Here is a 17,282-nt window from a genome sequence, read left to right on the forward strand (position 1 = left end):
CTGCCATTGCTGATCAACCGTCTTTCTTGCTAAATACCTTTCCCAGCCCACTCCAACTAACTCTGCTCTTGTTCCTTTGTAATTGCCCTTATTTAGGATTAGCACAGTTGTTTCTGACTCACAAACTGAATGCTAAATTCTGCCATGTTATGGTCTCTGTTTCCAAGGGGATCTTTTCCTCTGAGATTGTTTGTGAAACCTGCCTCATTACACATTACCAAATCCAAAATAGTCTGATCCCTGGTTGTGTCCACAACATATTGTTCTAGGAAACTGTCCCGAATACATTCCATGAATTCTTCCTCATGGCTACCTCTGCCAATTTGTCTGTCCCAAACCACATGAAGATTAAAGTCACCTATGGTTAACATACTGCCAATTTTACATGCCCTCTTTATCTCCTGAATTATTCTCCATCCTACAGTATAGCTACTGTTAGGGGGCCCACAGACTACTCCTAGCAGTGTCTTCTTCCCCCTGTTATTTCTTACCTCAACCCATATGGATTTCACATCTTCCAATTTAAGATCATTTCATGCTATCGTACTTATTCCGTCTTGTACTCACAAAGCTACCCCACCATGCTTTCCTTCCTGCCTGTCCTTAGGAAAAGTCACATACCCCTGATAATTTCATTCCCAGCTTTGGTCTCCTTGTAACCACTATCTGTAATGGTTATAATATCATACCCATTAACCTCAATTTGTATCCTTAATTCATTTATGTTTTGCCGACTATTACATGCATTTAAGTAAAGAGCCATTATTTTGCTTTTTTAAAAACATTTTTTACCCCTTTGACTCTATTTGCTGCTTTTTTTAAATGTTTGTACACTCTGTCCCTACTGCCACACTCTGGGTGTCATTACCTAAATAGCTGTCTTATAATGCTGCCATATCCTGTTGCTTTGCAAGCCGATGCATTCCCTCTCCAGAGCTATCCCCCCTCTATTTACGGTTTGCAAGAACACTGGTCCCAACACAGTTCAGATGTAGGCTGTTCCAACGGCATGACCGCATTTTCCCCAGTACAAGTGCCCTTGATCCCTAATTGCCCTTTCTGAGCACAGTTAAGAATCAACCCATATTGCTGTGGGTCTGGAGTTATATGTAGACCAGACCAGGTAAGGGTGGCAGATTTCCTTCCCTAAAGGACATTAGTGAACCAGATGAGTTTTTACAACGATCAATAGTAGTTTCAAAGTTGCCATCACTGATTTTCCCAGAGCGTTATGCTGGCCTCTGGATTACCAGTCCAGTGACATTAGCACTCCACCACCATCTCTCCCTATATTATTTGTATCAAGTTGTTAATCTGTTGTAAATTGTGTTTCTTTTTCTACACGCTAGTTTGCAATAAGCAGTGGAAAAAACATTTAAATAGCCTCTGCTTCAGCTTCCATTACACTTAATTGGAGATTGAAAAAACAATAGAAACACTTTTGGAAGGGAGATAAAATGCTCAGATAATAAGAATCACAGGTTATTAAGGTAATTTAAAAAGGCAAACCAAGCACCAAGGTTTGTTTCTAGGTGGATAGAACTGAAAAGCAGAGAGATTATGTTAAATGTGTAACGAACCTTGGTTGGAACACACTTAGATGACTATATCCATATTGGGCTGTAACCGCTGAGCTCCAGGGAATTGTATTGATGGTTACCCCAAAGATTGGCTGGGGAACCACCTCCACTCTCTGGAAGTTCCCAATTGATGTTTCGAATTGGAGGTGAGTAGTGAATTTAAAAGCACTTACCTTTACAGGAGCAGCCCTTTGGATTTCGGCGGGAACCGGAAGTTCGACCTCTGGCAAGTCCCCCCCCCCCCCCCCCCCCCCCCCAACCAATAAATTCTGGTGGAGAGGAAACCCGAGACACTACACGTGTAGTGTCTCCCACCCGCCCTCCTCCTCTAACCTAATAATAAGACCCATTGGTGTAAGGTAAGTGCCATATTATATTATTAGCATTGTGCAGGTCAAGGATTGGAGGTGGAGGAGCAGTCTCTGTCAGCGAGAGAACCTGAGAACATCTCAGAAGGTAAGCAAGTGATTTTTACTTTTATACCTGTTTTTCAAATTGTGTGTGTCGGGGGGAAACTGAAGTGACATCACAGAAAAGCTGTGACCTGAGTGGCTGGTTGGGATTCTAACCTAAATTTTTTTGAGTATTTGGGAACTAATTAAACATAATAACTTAATTATAATTTAGAGGATATCTAAGCCAGAGATCGGAGAATATTATAGTTGGCTATCGCATTTCTATTAGAAATCTAGTGCTAGGAAACAGATAGTTGACAGTAACTTTGAAATTTAAAAAAAGTATTTATAAAAAAAAAAAAAGACAAATTTTAATTTTAATTAATTGACGCAATGTCAGTTAGAGGGGTGCTGTGCTCTGACTGTGAGATGTGGCAGGTCCGGGAGGCTTCCAGCGTCCCGGATGGCTTCATCTGCAGAAAGTGCACCCAACTGCAGCTCCTCACAGACCGCATGGTTCGGTTGGAGCAGCAATTGGATGCACTTAGGAGCATGCAGGTGGCGGAAAGCGTCATAGATCGCAGTTATGTAAGTGTGGTCACACCCAAGGTGCAGGCAGAGAAATGGGTGACCACCAGAAAGGGCAGGCAGTCAGTGCAGGAATCCCCTGTGGTTGTCCCCCTCTCGAACAGATATACCCCTTTGGATACTGTCGGGGGGGATAGCCTATCAGGGGAAAACAGCAGCAGCCAGAGCAGTGGCACCACGGCTGGCTCTCATGTTCAGAAGGGAGGGTCAAAGCGCAGAAGAGTAATAGTTATAGGGGACTCTATAGTCAGGGGCACAGATAGGCGCTTCTGTGGACGTGAAAGAGACTCCAGGATGGTATGTTGCCTCCCTGGTGCCAGGGTCCAGGATGTCTCCGAACGGGTAGAGGGAATCCTGAAGGGGGAGGGCAAACAGGCAGAGGTCGTTGTACATATTGGTACTAACGACATAGGCAGGAAGGGGCATGAGGTCCTGCAGCAGGAGTTCAGGGAGCTAGGCAGAAAGTTAAAAGACAGGACCTCGAGGGTTGTAATCTCGGGATTACTCCCTGTGCCACGTGCCAGTGAGGCTAGAAATAGGAAGATAGAGCAGACAAACACGTGGCTAAACAGCTGGTGTAGGAGGGAGGGTTTCTGTTATCTGGACCACTGGGAGCTCTTCCGGGGCAGGTGTGACCTGTATAAGATGGACGGGTTGCATCTAAACCGGAGAGGCATAAATATCCTGGCCGCGAGGTTTGCTAGTGTCACACGGGAGGGTTTAAACTAGTATGGCAGGGGGGTGGGCACGGGAGCAATAGGTCAGAAGGTGAGAGCATTGAGGGAGAACTAGGGAATAGGGACAGTGTGGCTCTGAGGCAGCGCAGACGGGGAGAAGTTGCTGAACACAGCGGGTCTGGTGGCCTGAAGTGCATATGTTTTAATGCAAGGAGCATTACGGGTAAGGCAGATGAACTTAGAGCTTGGATTACTACTTGGAACTATGATGTTGTTGCCATTACAGAGACCTGGTTGAGGGAAGGGCAGGATTGGCAGCTAAACGTTCCAGGATTTAGATGTTTCAGGCGGGATAGAGGGGGATGTAAAAGGGGAGGCGGAGTTGCGCTACTTGTTCAGGAGAGTATCACAGCTATACAGCGAGAGGACACCTCAGAGGGCAGTGAGGCTATATGGTTGGAGATCAGGAATAAGAAGGGTGCAGTCACAATGTTGGGGGTATACTACAGGCCTCCCAACAGCCAGCGGGAGATAGAGGAGCAGATAGGTAGACAGATTTTGGAAAAGAGTAAAAACAACAGGGTTGTGGTGATGGGAGACTTCAACTTCCCCAATATTGACTGGGACTCACTTAGTGCCAGGGGCTTAGACGGGGCAGAGTTTGTAAGGAGCATCCAGGAGGGCTTCTTAAAACAATATGTAAACAGTCCAACTAGGGAAGGGGCGGTACTGGACCTGGTATTGGGGAATGAGCCCGGCCAGGTGGTAGATGTTTCAGTAGGGGAGCATTTCGGTAACAGTGACCACAATTCAGTAAGTTTTAAAGTACTGGTGGACAAGGATAAGAGTGGTCCGAGGATGAATGTGCTAAATTGGGGGAAGGCTAATTATAACAATATTAGGCGGGAACTGAAGAACATAGATTGGGGGCGGATGTTTGAGGGCAAATCAACATCTGACATGTGGGAGGCTTTCAAGTGTCAGTTGAAAGGAATACAGGACAGGCATGTTCCTGTGAGGAAGAAAGATAAATACGGCAATTTTCGGGAACCTTGGATGACGAGTGATATTGTAGGCCTCGTCAAAAAGAAAAAGGAGGCATTTGTCAGGGCTAAAAGGCTGGGAACAGACGAAGCCTGTGTGGCATATAAGGAAAGTAGGAAGGAACTTAAGCAGGGAGTCAGGAGGGCTAGAAGGGGTCATGAAAAGTCATTGGCAAATAGGGTTAAGGAAAATCCCAAGGCTTTTTACACTTACATAAAAAGCAAGAGGGTAGCCAGGGAAAGGGTTGGCCCACTGAAGGATAGGCAAGGGAATCTATGTGTGGAGCCAGAGGAAATGGGCGAGGTACTAAATGAATACTTTGCATCAGTATTCACCAAAGAGAAGGAATTGGTAGATGTTGAGTCTGGAGAAGGGGGTGTAGATAGCCTGGGTCACATTGTGATCCAAAAAGACGAGGTGTTGGGTGTCTTAAAAAATATTAAGGTAGATAAGTCCCCAGGGCCGGATGGGATCTACCCCAGAATACTGAAGGAGGCTGGAGAGGAAATTGCTGAGGCCTTGACAGAAATCTTTGGATCCTCGCTGTCTTCAGGGGATGTCCCGGAGGACTGGAGAATAGCCAATGTTGTTCCTCTGTTTAAGAAGGGTGGCAGGGATAATCCCGGGAACTACAGGCCGGTGAGCCTTACTTCAGTGGTAGGGAAATTACTGGAGAGAATTCTTCGAGACAGGATCTACTCCCATTTGGAAGCAAATGGACGTATTAGTGAGAGGCAGCACGGTTTTGTGAAGGGGAGGTCGTGTCTCACTAACTTGATAGAGTTTTTCGAGGAGGTCACTAAGATGATTGATGCAGGTAGGGCAGTAGATGTTGTCTATATGGACTTCAGTAAGGCCTTTGACAAGGTCCCTCATGGTAGACTAGTACAAAAGGTGAAGTCACACGGGATCAGGGGTGAACTGGCAAGGTGGATACAGAACTGGCTAGGCCATAGAAGGCAGAGGGTAGCAATGGAGGGATGCTTTTCTAATTGGAGGGCTGTGACCAGTGGTGTTCCACAGGGATCAGTGCTGGGACCTTTGCTCTTTGTAGTATATATAAATGATTTGGAGGAAAATGTAACTGGTCTGATTAGTAAGTTTGCAGACGACACAAAGGTTGGTGGAATTGCGGATAGCGATGAGGACTGTCTGAGGATACAGCAGGATTTAGATTGTCTGGAGACTTGGGCAGAGAGATGGCAGATGGAGTTTAACCTGGACAAATGTGAGGTAATGCATTTTGGAAGGGCTAATGCAGGTAGGGAATATACAGTGAATGGTAGAACCCTCAAGAGTATTGAAAGTCAAAGAGATCTAGGAGTACAGGTCCACAGATCACTGAAAGGGGCTACACAGGTGGAGAAGGTAGTCAAGAAGGCATACGGCATGCTTGCCTTCATTGGCCGGGGCATTGAGTATAAGAATTGGCAAGTCATGTTGCAGCTGTATAGAACCTTAGTTAGGCCACACTTGGAGTATAGTGTTCAATTCTGGTCGCCACACTACCAGAGGGATGTGGAGGCTTTAGAGAGGGTGCAGAAGAGATTTACCAGAATGTTGCCTGGTATGGAGGGCATAAGCTATGAGGAGCGATTGAATAAACTCGGTTTGTTCTCACTGGAACGAAGGAGGTTGAGGGGCGACCTGATAGAGGTATACAAAATTATGAGGGGCATAGACAGAGTGGATAGTCAGAGGCTTTTCCCCAGGGTAGAGGGGTCAATTACTAGGGGGCATAGGTTTAAGGTGAGAGGGGCAAAGTTTAGAGTAGATGTACGAGGCAAGTTTTTTACGCAGAGGGTAGTGGGTGCCTGGAACTCACTACCGGAGGAGGTAGTGGAGGCAGGGACGATAGGGACATTTAAGGGGCATCTTGACAAATATATGAATAGGATGGGAATAGAAGGATACGGACCCAGGAAGTGTAGGAGATTGTAGTTTAGTCGGGCAGTATGGTCGGCACGGGCTTGGAGGGCCGAAGGGCCTGTTCCTGTGCTGTACATTTCTTTGTTCTTTGTTCTTTGAAAACTATCCCTGGGCAATTGCCCAGCACTGGGATCCATCCGAAAATACGATTTAAATTGCAAACTTTGGATGGTCCCGACTGGGTTAAATCAATATTTACCCAGAAAAGGTTAGAAGAATTAAAACCAATTCTAACCTCTGGGTAACTATTGCCCACACACACACACACACAGACCCACCATGGGATTCCCCCATACCCCTGATCCCCCAGGGGGCTTTCCTCACCCCCCCAACTACTCCCCACCCTGCCGATCCACCAGGGGTTTCATCCTACCCCCTGACCACTCCAGTCCCTGACACCCTATGGGACATCCCCCCAACCTTCACCACAGGACTCTCTCATCCATCCAACCTCCCAGTGGTCTCTCCCCGCACACCCCGACCACCCCTTTCCCTGTAGGATTCTTTCCACCCCAACACGAGGCCAATCCCGACATACGCCCGAGACTCGACCCAATACCACCCTCTCCCACACTGAGGCTTAACTCAACAACCCCCACTTCCAAATCCTACCCATTTATCTTATACACTTACCTTCTCTCCCTGCCCATCAAAGACCTTTAAACTTGACGGGACCTTGAACCGAGTTGACAGCAGCTTGTCTCACTCTAATGTGCAGATTCCCAGGGTCCCTGAGGCTTTGGGATTCATCCCCTTCACCTCGGAGACCTCGGGCGAGCATTGTTCAGCACTGGCCCCCACAAACGGGGATCAGAGGGAACGACACCCGTGGGGGTCTCCCAGGGGCTTGAAGGCCCCCAGCTGCATGCCCTTTGGGTAGGGTGGTTCCCTGGCACTGCTGGTGCCACCTGGGCATCCTGGCACTGGCAGGCTGGCACTGCCAGCTGACATGGGCACAGCTAGGATGCCAGGTTGGCAGTGTCAAGCTGACATTTCTTGCACATGTGCAATCGGGCCGGCGGTGTCCTGCATGGGTGTTGGGGGGGAGGTGCAGGTGGGGGGATGGCCTGGGCCCTCCCATTGTGACTTCAGGCTGGAGGGGATTGGGAGTCATTTCGGAGGCCTCGGAGATCGGGATGCCATTTAAAAATGGTGTCCTGATCTCTCGCTACACTGGGGATCCGGCGAGCAGAGCTCCCCAGTGTATAAAACAGGGTTTGTGCGGCCTCGGCCGCGCATTCCCTGCCGAGGCCCCTTATACAACGTGAGTCATTGGGAAACAGGCGGCTAAACATGCCCGCTGTGGGACTTGGTTCCCAATTAGTTGAATCGCTCCCTAGGCGTGGAGCAGCCATCGAACTCTGATTGCCACTCCGAGGAACTTCAGTCCCATTTTAAAAATGACAGAGATAAATTGGAATGTTCACAGGGATCATTCCAGAACTGAGAGAATCTACAAATCAAGAAAAGTTGAAGTTCTTTTCTCCAGAAAAGATAAAGCTGAGGGTGACCTGATCAAGGTCTTAAAGATAATCAAAGTGTTTGATTGGGTAAATGTTTCCATCTTCGGGGGAGTTCAAAATTAGAGGTCAATAGGATAAGGGGGAGGATAAAAAGAGAATGGTTGAATAGAAATAAGAGGAAAAAATCTCAAATTCGGAGGATTGTATTTTGTTTATTTTATTATTGATTGATTGTTTATATGTTGTTATATATTCCTTATTTGAATAAAAATTTTAACATAAATATATAAATATGAGATAGTCGCTAATTTATCCAACCTTCAGGAAACACATCTGTACCCAAACAAGTGATAAGAATATAGAACATGTTACCACATGGGTTTGAGGAGAGGGTCACCAACCTGACATGTTAATGCTGTTTCCCTCTCCATAGATGCTGCTTGACCTCCGGGAATTCACAGCATCTTCAATTTTTGTTTTGGATTGCCAAAATCCACAGTATTCTACTTTACACTCCCACATGGAGTAGTTAAGTCATTTAGACACATTTAAGGGGAATCTACATAAACACATGAGGGAGAAAGGAAAAAAAGGATGAGGTAGGGTTGGAGGAGGCCCATATGGGGCATAAACGCCTCCATACATCAGCTGGGCCAAATGGCCTCTTTCCTCTGCTGTACACTGAACCAAACTCAGCCAACCCGGGTATAGCAACAAAGAAGTGATTGTTACATCAAAGTTTTGTCCAGCAAAAAATACAACTGTATTGGAAATTACACAATAAATAGCTTATGTAATATGATACACAATGTTTTTTTTTCTCTTTGGTAACAATGACCTAGTATTAGCAGCCATACACTCCACCTGCAACTGATGTATATCATCAGAAGTGCTAACACGAGTAATCAGAAACATAAATAGAATATGATACATTCAGTCATACAATTCATTCACATCATGTTTCCTGTGGTGCAACTGAATTTCATTCAGCACTATGTTCCCAGGTTTAAGGTGGCAGACCAGATGTTCATTTTTTTGACTGTCAGAAACCTAAACAATAAGTGGTGCCATTTTGTATCAAACAAATTACTGCATTCCAGTGGCAGTTGTGTTCAATTATCTACTTATATACCCGTAATCCTGTTATTTACTTGGCTGCTTTTTGTAATTTTGTGCCAGTGTTTCAACAGCCGACCTCCAATGGTACGAACATCAAAATTAGCCAACAGCCTGGCGAGTACAAGCTGCCTTGTTCTAAATTATCTCTAATGTTGCATTTTCTACAGGACCAACATCGGTGTGTTCTTCTGTGGACCCAAGGACCTTTCGAGTGTTCTTCATACAATGTGTAATAATTATTCATCTGCTGATCCCCGAGGGGTTCAGTTCCACTACAACAAGGAGAATATCTGAGTTCTATGCAACTTTTACACAGTGATTATTCTTAAGGTGGGGTGTTGGGGCTGGGGTGGGGTTTGAATATAACACAAACAGTTTGTTCGTTTTATTTCCCCAGTTATATAGTTTGAAATATCAGACAACAAAATTAACAATATGTAATTGTTATTTAGGAACGTAACATGTGTCCTTTACATTTTTTTGGTCAGGTTATAGAAAAATCATTAAAATGAGTATGGAATAATTATATTTCACGTCAGATGACACTATATCAGATAGCCGTAGGGCGTTATTCTGTTTCACTTAAGTGTTAATACTCTTCTTTATTTAGAAATATTCTACTGAAGCCAGAGATTTCTAAAGTTCATACCTGACTTAATATTATACCAATAATGCCAAAAGCCATTGATACATGTGAGATATAGTGGCTGCTCTTTGTCTACAAGCACTGCTCCAACATTGCCTTAATACATTGGGGAATGTCCTCTACATAAGTCATAGTCATTATGTAATAGAAGGAGGCCATTAGGCCCATCGAATCTTTGCTATTTCTAGAGCAATCTAGTCAGTCTCATATCCACGCTCAATCCCCATTGCCCTGTGAGTTTATTTGCTGCAAGTGCCTATCCAATTTCCTTTTGAAATCATCTCTGCTTCCGTCACCCTCTTAGGCAATAAGTTCCAGTTCATTACCACATGCTGTGAAAAACAGTTCTTCCCCAGGAACCTCCTGTCCGTATCACTTGCCCAAAACCTTAAACCTGTGTCCCTAACCCTTGTTCCATTAGCTAATGGCAGCAGTTGTTTTGTGTCTATTTTATCCAAGCCTATTTTGTCCTAATCTTGTGTACTCAATCAGATCTCCTTGCAACCTCCTTTTCTCCAAGTAGAACATTCCCAGCATCTCCAACCTAGCCTTGTAGCTAAATTCTCTCATTGCTGGAACCATTCTGAAACCAATCTCCTGTATATCTGCTCAAAGATCTTCACATCCTTCCTAAGTGTGGTGACTAGAACTAGATGCTATATTTTAGTTGTGGCCTAACCAAAGCTTTATAAAGTTTCACCACAACTTGCCTCCTTTTGAACTCAATTCTTCAAGTTAAACCCAAGGTCATATATGCTTTGCTCACTAGTCTCTCAACATGACTTGTCACCTTCAAAGATCAATGCATATTGATTCTTCAGTCCAAGCATGCTCTTTAGAGTTATGCTATTAAGTATGTATTGCCTCTTGTTTTCCCTTTTGCCATAAGAAATCACCTCAGATTCTCTGTGTTAAATGCCATCTATCATTCATTTGCCTATTTTGTTAGTCTACCTATATCCATCCAGGCTCTCATTAACTAATCACACCTCTCCAAGTGCCTGAGATGTATCAAACAGAATCATAAAATTGTTCGGGTGCAGAAAAGCACAAGAAACAATGTGGTAAAATGACCGATGATAAAGATGCTGAGTCGAAATGCTGGAAAGAGAATAAACTTTATCACGTGACTTAAGTACCTCAAAAAGAGTACCACAATCATTCCTTCACGCATGACAAAGCAAGATTGTGAAAGAACTGTCAAGAGATAAAACTTTGTTTAATTGTGATAATATGTTCCTGCATGCATTATAATGTAAGGTATTAAATTCCTAGACCAGACACAGCAGAGGCAGTGGTGTAGTGGTATTGTCATTGGACTAGTAATCTAGAGACCCCGGATAATGCTCTGGGGACCTGGGTTCAAATCTCACCAGGGCAGATGGAATTTGAATTTAATTTTTAAAAATATGGAATTAAAAGTCTAATGATGACCTTGAAACCATTGTCGATTGTCGTAAAAACCCATCTGGTTCACTTAATGTCCTTTGGGGAAGGAAATCTTGTCACCCTTACCTGGTCTGGCCTACATGTGACCCCAGACCCACAGCAATGTGGTTGACTCTTAAATGCCCTAAGTGATGGGCAATAAATGCTGGTCCAGCCAGTGATGCCCACATCTCATGAATGAATAAAGAAAGGCTAAGAAACCCCAATATTTATAATGTTGTAAGACTGTGAGGAAAGAATACTTTGCTCCAGGAGTGATTGCACAAATAAATAGGGATATAGTATATTCAACCAAACTTTATTACTAACAAAGTATTAAAATCTTTAATACTACACCACTTAATGTCCTTTGGGGAAGAAAATCTTGTCACCCTTACCTGGCCTGTCCATACAGGGGCTGGTTTAGCACAGGGCTAAATAGCTGGCTTTTAAAGCAGCCCAAGGCAGGCCAGCAGCGCGGGTTCAATTCCCGTACAGCCTCCCCGAACAGGTGCCGGAATGTGGCGACTAGGGGCTTTTCACAGTAACTTCATTTGAAGCCTACTTGTGACAGTAAGCGATTTTCATTTCATTTCATTTTTCACTTAACCCTGAAACAATGCTACTCAATACAGTGTATACAATACCCTTGACTGCTATCTGTATTCTACTTAGAATCATAGAATCATAGAATCATAGAAGTTTACAGCATGGAAACAGGCCCTTCGGCCCAACCAGTCCATGCCGCCCAGTTTTTACCATTAAGCTAGTCCCAGTTGCCAACAACAAGTTAAACAACAAGAAAAAAACATCTCAGCTTTCAATCCTTTTTAACTACCAATGGCACATAGGAATACTTGCTTTACAGAGATGTTCCTTGAGAAACAGAGATCTACTGACACGGCTTTAAAGAAAAGATCTGACTCCTGTTAAACCCATGCAGAAACTCTGGCTGTACGTCTTCAGCTCTCCCCTTGTTCTTAGACAAGTCGGCACTGCTTTAAAGACTGTTCATCTCTTTTAACTGAACTGCAGTGAGAGCAAAATTGCTTCACCTCTGGACACAGCTTCAGTCAGCTCAGAACTGCACTGACCTGACTTCTGCAAAATGCCTGATAGCTTGGCTCCACCCAGCAATGACATAATCTTACCAAGCTGAAATCTAATTAGCTCCACAGCGAATCCCCTTAATCAAAGCAAAATTCCATTAGCCCAAGCTTTTTGCGATAGTTTATTTGCACCCCTGGCTCCCAAAATATACTTGTCTTTCAAAGTAGGATTTCTTTTAAAACATGGGGCTGGATTCTCCGTTCCTGAGGCTAAGAGCCGGCTCGAACGGAGAATCCACGGGAATTCCACGACAGAAAAGTCGGCGTAAACCCCTCATCAATTCCGGTACTGGTGAGAGGCTCGCACTGGCGCCAAGTGAAACGCACTGAAAACGGCCAGAGAATGGCCGAGTCCTGGGCAGTGCATGCGCAGGGTTATTAACCAGCACCAGTCACATCAGAAAACATGGCGCCGGCCGTGCTCGAACCCTAACCTGCCAACCGTGACCTCACAGCCTACTCTCAGGCCAACCCCCACCAGGCCCCCAGCTGTAGCAGAAGCCCCCCCCGGCCAGTGACGAGTGTGACAGCGCTGGACACACGTGGTCCACGCCATCAGCAACTTGACCCATTGGAGGTGGCGCATCGCAGGTTAGTATGTCAATGACGCCCCAATGGCATTACAACAGCACGTGGCGCGCGTCTCGATAATGCCAGTTTGGAGTGGGAGGAGCATTGCAGACCAGCGTCAAACCGGCACCTGCCCCGATTCTGCCGTCGGAATCCATTAGCCGCACAATCGTTGATCATCATTTTGCCGTCGTGCTACGGAGAATCTCGCCCATGATTGCAGCAGTCACACACACACTAACCCAGGCTTTTAACCCTTACTGCAATAAATACCTAGAATACAATACATCTGACATTCCTACATTCATCACAAAGGTGCTCAGCAGAGCAAGAATCAGCGTGGGACTGGAGGTTGGCACCACCCACAGAGAAATGTATTTAGTCGCATGGTCAACAAAAAGTTTAAAACTGAACTCGGTAAGCAGCATGTCTGCATGGAACAGCTCCATGCAAGACCATATCTGGAACTGTACATTGTTGAAACCTACCAAAAATAGAGTTTATGTTTAAATACACAAGCCTCAAGATCTTAGTAATGAGCTATCACCAGCGCAACTATAAAAAATCTATTTTCTGTACAAAATATGAAACAGCAGTAGCTGATCAAGTTAGATTCCCGGAATTATGGGGAGGGTTCTCCAATAATTGGGATATGTCCCCACGCCCGCGAGAAAATGGGCACAAATCACTTTGGACTTATTTTGAGAAAGTCCGGAGTGATTCTCCATTTTTAAGGGGGCTAACATGGCCCCAGAGTGCTCCATGTAGCTCCGGCAGCCAATAGGGGCCCTGCACTTCTGGCTGCAGATCCGCGCATGCGCACGGCGGCCACCTGCGGCGCCGGCCCCGAGCGACATGGTGGACCCACACAGTGGGCCGGCGCCAAAGAAGTATGCCCCCCCCCCCCCAGATTGCGCGTGCCCGCCGATCGGTGGCCCTGATCAGGTGGCCTGGCCGTCGTGGAGCCCCCCCCTGGTGTCTGATCCCCCCGGCCCCCCAACCAGGACGGCCACCGCAGCTGTGACTCCGAACTCCCTCCGGGCGGAACCATACGTGAACCACACCGGCGGGAACTCGGCCGGTCGTCCGCAGAGAATCGCCGCGGGGGCCTCTTTCAACAGCCCCTGGCCGGCGTCACGTCGACCAGGCGCGGGCGACTGCCGGTGATTCTCCGGTCGCCAGAGAATCGCGGGAAGGCGTCGGACCCGATCGCGGGTCCAACGCCCCACTCTCCGCCCCTGCGCTGAGCGCGATTGCGGCGCGGAGCCTCGGAGAATCCCGGCCATCGTCTCTGAGTAGTAATGAACTGCCTGTGCCAGATGAGGTACCCGTTATTTGCAGTTCCTGTTAATGTGAATCCTGTGGAAGCATCTCAGACGACAGAATTAGGATGCTCTGCAAGAAATAGAAAAACCCTTGGGCAGCACGGTGGCGCAGTGGTTAGCATTGTTGCCTCACAGCGCTGAGGTCCCAGGTTCGTTCCAGTCTCTGGGTCACTGTCCGTGTGGAGTTTGTATATTATCCCCGTGTTTGCACGGGTTTCACCCCCACAACCCAAAGATGTGCAGGGTAGGTGGATTGGATACGCTAAATTGCCCCTTAATTGGAAAAAATTAATTGGGTACTCTAAATTTATAAAAAGAAATAGAAAAACCTCTGAAAGACTAAATTTATAATTGTGTAGCTCAAATACTGTTTAGTTAGAATTTAGGTCTGAGTAAATTAGTTGCTGAAGATTGTATAAAGGAGTTAAAAGAGGATAGAGATGGTGATTGTCCCTTCAAGGACAACACAACAGAAATGGGTCACCTGGTTTGGGTGACCAATTGGGACTCAGAGTGGATAATCACCTGGGGGTGAAGCCCTCTTAGGCAAGAGACATGTAGGGAGCAAGCTGCAGCCATGAGGTTGCTGTACAATTCTTAATCAATAAATTCCTTTTCTATTTACGAATGAAGTCTGTGAAAGTGCATCTTTACAGAAACACAACAATGTTTCTGTCTACCTGAACAGTCTAACCAGAGCAGAGAATCAACCTGCAATCTCCCTGCTGATAAGAAAATTGTAGTAATATGAGGAACAAAATTCTGCCAAACTCAATTTACTTCCACAGAATGCATGATAGCTTAAACATAAAGAGGCCAATTTTATCCGATACGCCCATCTAACTGATGATATAAGGTGCAACACTGATTTTATGCCTCATTTCATTTAATTCGAATCACTCCACATGTCATCAAAAAATGGCTGAAGGCACTGGATGCAGCAAAGGTTGTGGCCCTGACACCATCGCAGCTATAATATTGAAGACTTTTTGCTCCAGATCTAGTCACACCTCTAGCCAAGTTGTTCCAATTCTGCCAAAACACTAGCTCTATCTGACAAAATTGAAAATTTCCCAGTTATGTACTGAACACAAAAAACAGAAGAAACCCAATCCAGCCAACTACCTCCCCATCAGTCTACTCTTGTTCATGAGCAAAGTGATGAGATGTGTCACTGACAGTGCTATAAAGTGGTATCTACTCAGTGTTAATCTGCACACTGATGTTCAGTTGGTTTCTGCCACAGGCACTCAGTTCCAGTCTTAATTACAGCCTTGGTCCAAACATGGACAAAAGAGCTGAACTCCAGACATGAGGTGAGAGTGATTATAGTCTTGACATCAAGGCAGAATTTGACCAAGTATGGCATCAAGGAGTGCGAGCAAAATTTGCATCCAATGGGAATCAAGAGGAAGATTCTCCACTGGTTGGAATTATCCTAACACAAACAAAGATTGTTGTGGCTGTTGGGAGTCAATCATCTGAATCCCCAGGACATCATTGCAGGAGTTGCTCATAATTGTGGTAGATTCCACTTTATTTGATTATGTCCAAGTTATTAGTAATTTCATTGTCTTCTGAGGGACTCTCATGACTGAAGAGCCTGATGCAGAATTAGGCATTGACATCACAGAACTGGCAGTTCATGTTTTCATTATTGACATTTGGGGGAGATTCTGCAGCTGCACCTCTGGCCTGCCTCTGGACATATCAGATGATGCAGATTTGGTGTAAATGGTCCTCAAAGAATGTTGAGCTAAATTAAAGTACTTGCCTCCAGTAGGGGGCCAATTGCAGAGTTTTCCCAAGAGAGGTGGCCTGCAATACAAACATTTGTTAGGCCCTTTTTCAAATGTCCTTGCAGTGGTTGAACTGATCACCTGATGCCATTTGCCCTGAATCAGTTCCCCAAAGAAGATCTGCTTGGGAATTGTGTAGTTATTCTTCAAATGATATGGCCTGCCCTTCCAAGTTGAATTAATTGAAGGGTGATCTCCATGCTTTTGAGTCCAGCACAATGAAGGACCTCTTTGCCTTGCCATCAAATTCTCATGATGAACCTCAGGTGTCTTTTGTGGAAGCATTTCAGAGGTTTGATGTGGCGCCATAGAAGGCCCAGGATTCCACACTAGATTATCAGCTTCTGGCAGGCCCCTTTGAGGGTGGAAAGGGGGTTGGGGGAAGGGGGTGACAGGTCAAGGTGGGGAATGCAGGATATGGAGTTCACACCTTGTGGATGGGGGGTATCTCCGACAGACATCCTCACCTGGTCCATTCACCAGATCAAAAGCTGTTGCTGGGCAGCCTACAGACCTGACATGGGCATACAACAGGAAAACACCCAGCAGGAGGAGGCCCTTAAGTGATCATTAATTGGCTACTTAAGAGCCTCAATCGGTTTATGGGCAGGTGAGCTGTAGTCTTCTGCCAGAGGTAAAGTATCCACAGCAGCAGGATGGACAGGGATCAGCATGGTACTATTGGCATGGCGTCCCGTTTCACAACTCCCCTACCTGCCATCCCACCTCTGGAGGAGCATAAAATTCCAACTTCAATATCCACTGAAGACACTGAGGCTGAAACAGCATTAAACACGGTAGATCACTGCCAGACAACCTTATGCTGAATCTGCATGCAGTGGTGCGATCTGTACTCTTTTTGTGTCAATACATGTGTGACTAACAGCTGTCTGGATGCTTCTGTGACACTTGGCTTGTGTTTTGAAAAGGAAGGAATTTCCTCAAATGCATTTTCTCTTTTGGCAAGCACATGTGATATAATTATCTGTATCAATTTCTCGAGCATTCATGAACTAGACGTTGGAGTGAATAGCAGACTTTGTTTGACAGTAAAGTAAATTGACATTGTATTAGGGGGATATATTGCCCTGCAAAAATCTCTGCCAGACAGGGTCTTTGATGACTTTCTTTTGAAGAACGAAAATGAATTGGTGATGACATTTATTCGGATTCAGCTATCATCCTGAACTCTGAGCTAATTTTGATGACCTTTCCACTATTTACATTCCTGTGGCTGACAGAAACATAGGAACAGGAGGAGGTCATTCATCCACTCCTTCCACCATTCAATTAGATCCAGGCTGACCTGAATCTTAATGCCATTTATTAACCGTGGCTCCTTATCCCTTAACCCCCTTGCCCAACAAAAACCTATCAATTTTAGTTTTGAATTTTTCAATTGAGCTAACATCAACAGATTTTGGGGGGAAGGGAGGATCTCATTTTTCACTCCCCTTTTTGTGAAGAGGTAATACCTGACATCACCCCTGAATGGCTTAACTCTAATCTTAAGAGTAAGTCCCATGTTCTGAACTGTCCCAGCAGGGAAATAATTTATTTCTATCGACCATATCATATCCTGTAATCATCTTAAATGGCTCACATTGCAT

The 17,282-nt window shown here is 45.4% G+C and overlaps 1 protein-coding gene across 1 annotated transcript in view; it reads left to right on the forward strand.

Annotated features, from left to right (window-relative positions):
* LOC140422708 (NADPH oxidase 3-like) overlaps positions 1–9,108 on the forward strand; it is a 112,090-nt gene extending 102,982 nt beyond the window's left edge. Inside the window, exon 13 of the mRNA XM_072507671.1 lies at positions 8,963–9,108. Within this exon, the coding sequence (XP_072363772.1) occupies positions 8,963–9,089 (127 nt within the window). The 3' untranslated portion in view covers positions 9,090–9,108. The remainder of the gene's footprint in view (positions 1–8,962) is intronic.
* Positions 9,109–17,282: the final 8,174 nt, after the last annotated feature.

This window comes from Scyliorhinus torazame, chromosome 1 (genome assembly GCF_047496885.1).
Source record: "Scyliorhinus torazame isolate Kashiwa2021f chromosome 1, sScyTor2.1, whole genome shotgun sequence".
Lineage (NCBI taxonomy): Eukaryota > Metazoa > Chordata > Chondrichthyes > Carcharhiniformes > Scyliorhinidae > Scyliorhinus > Scyliorhinus torazame.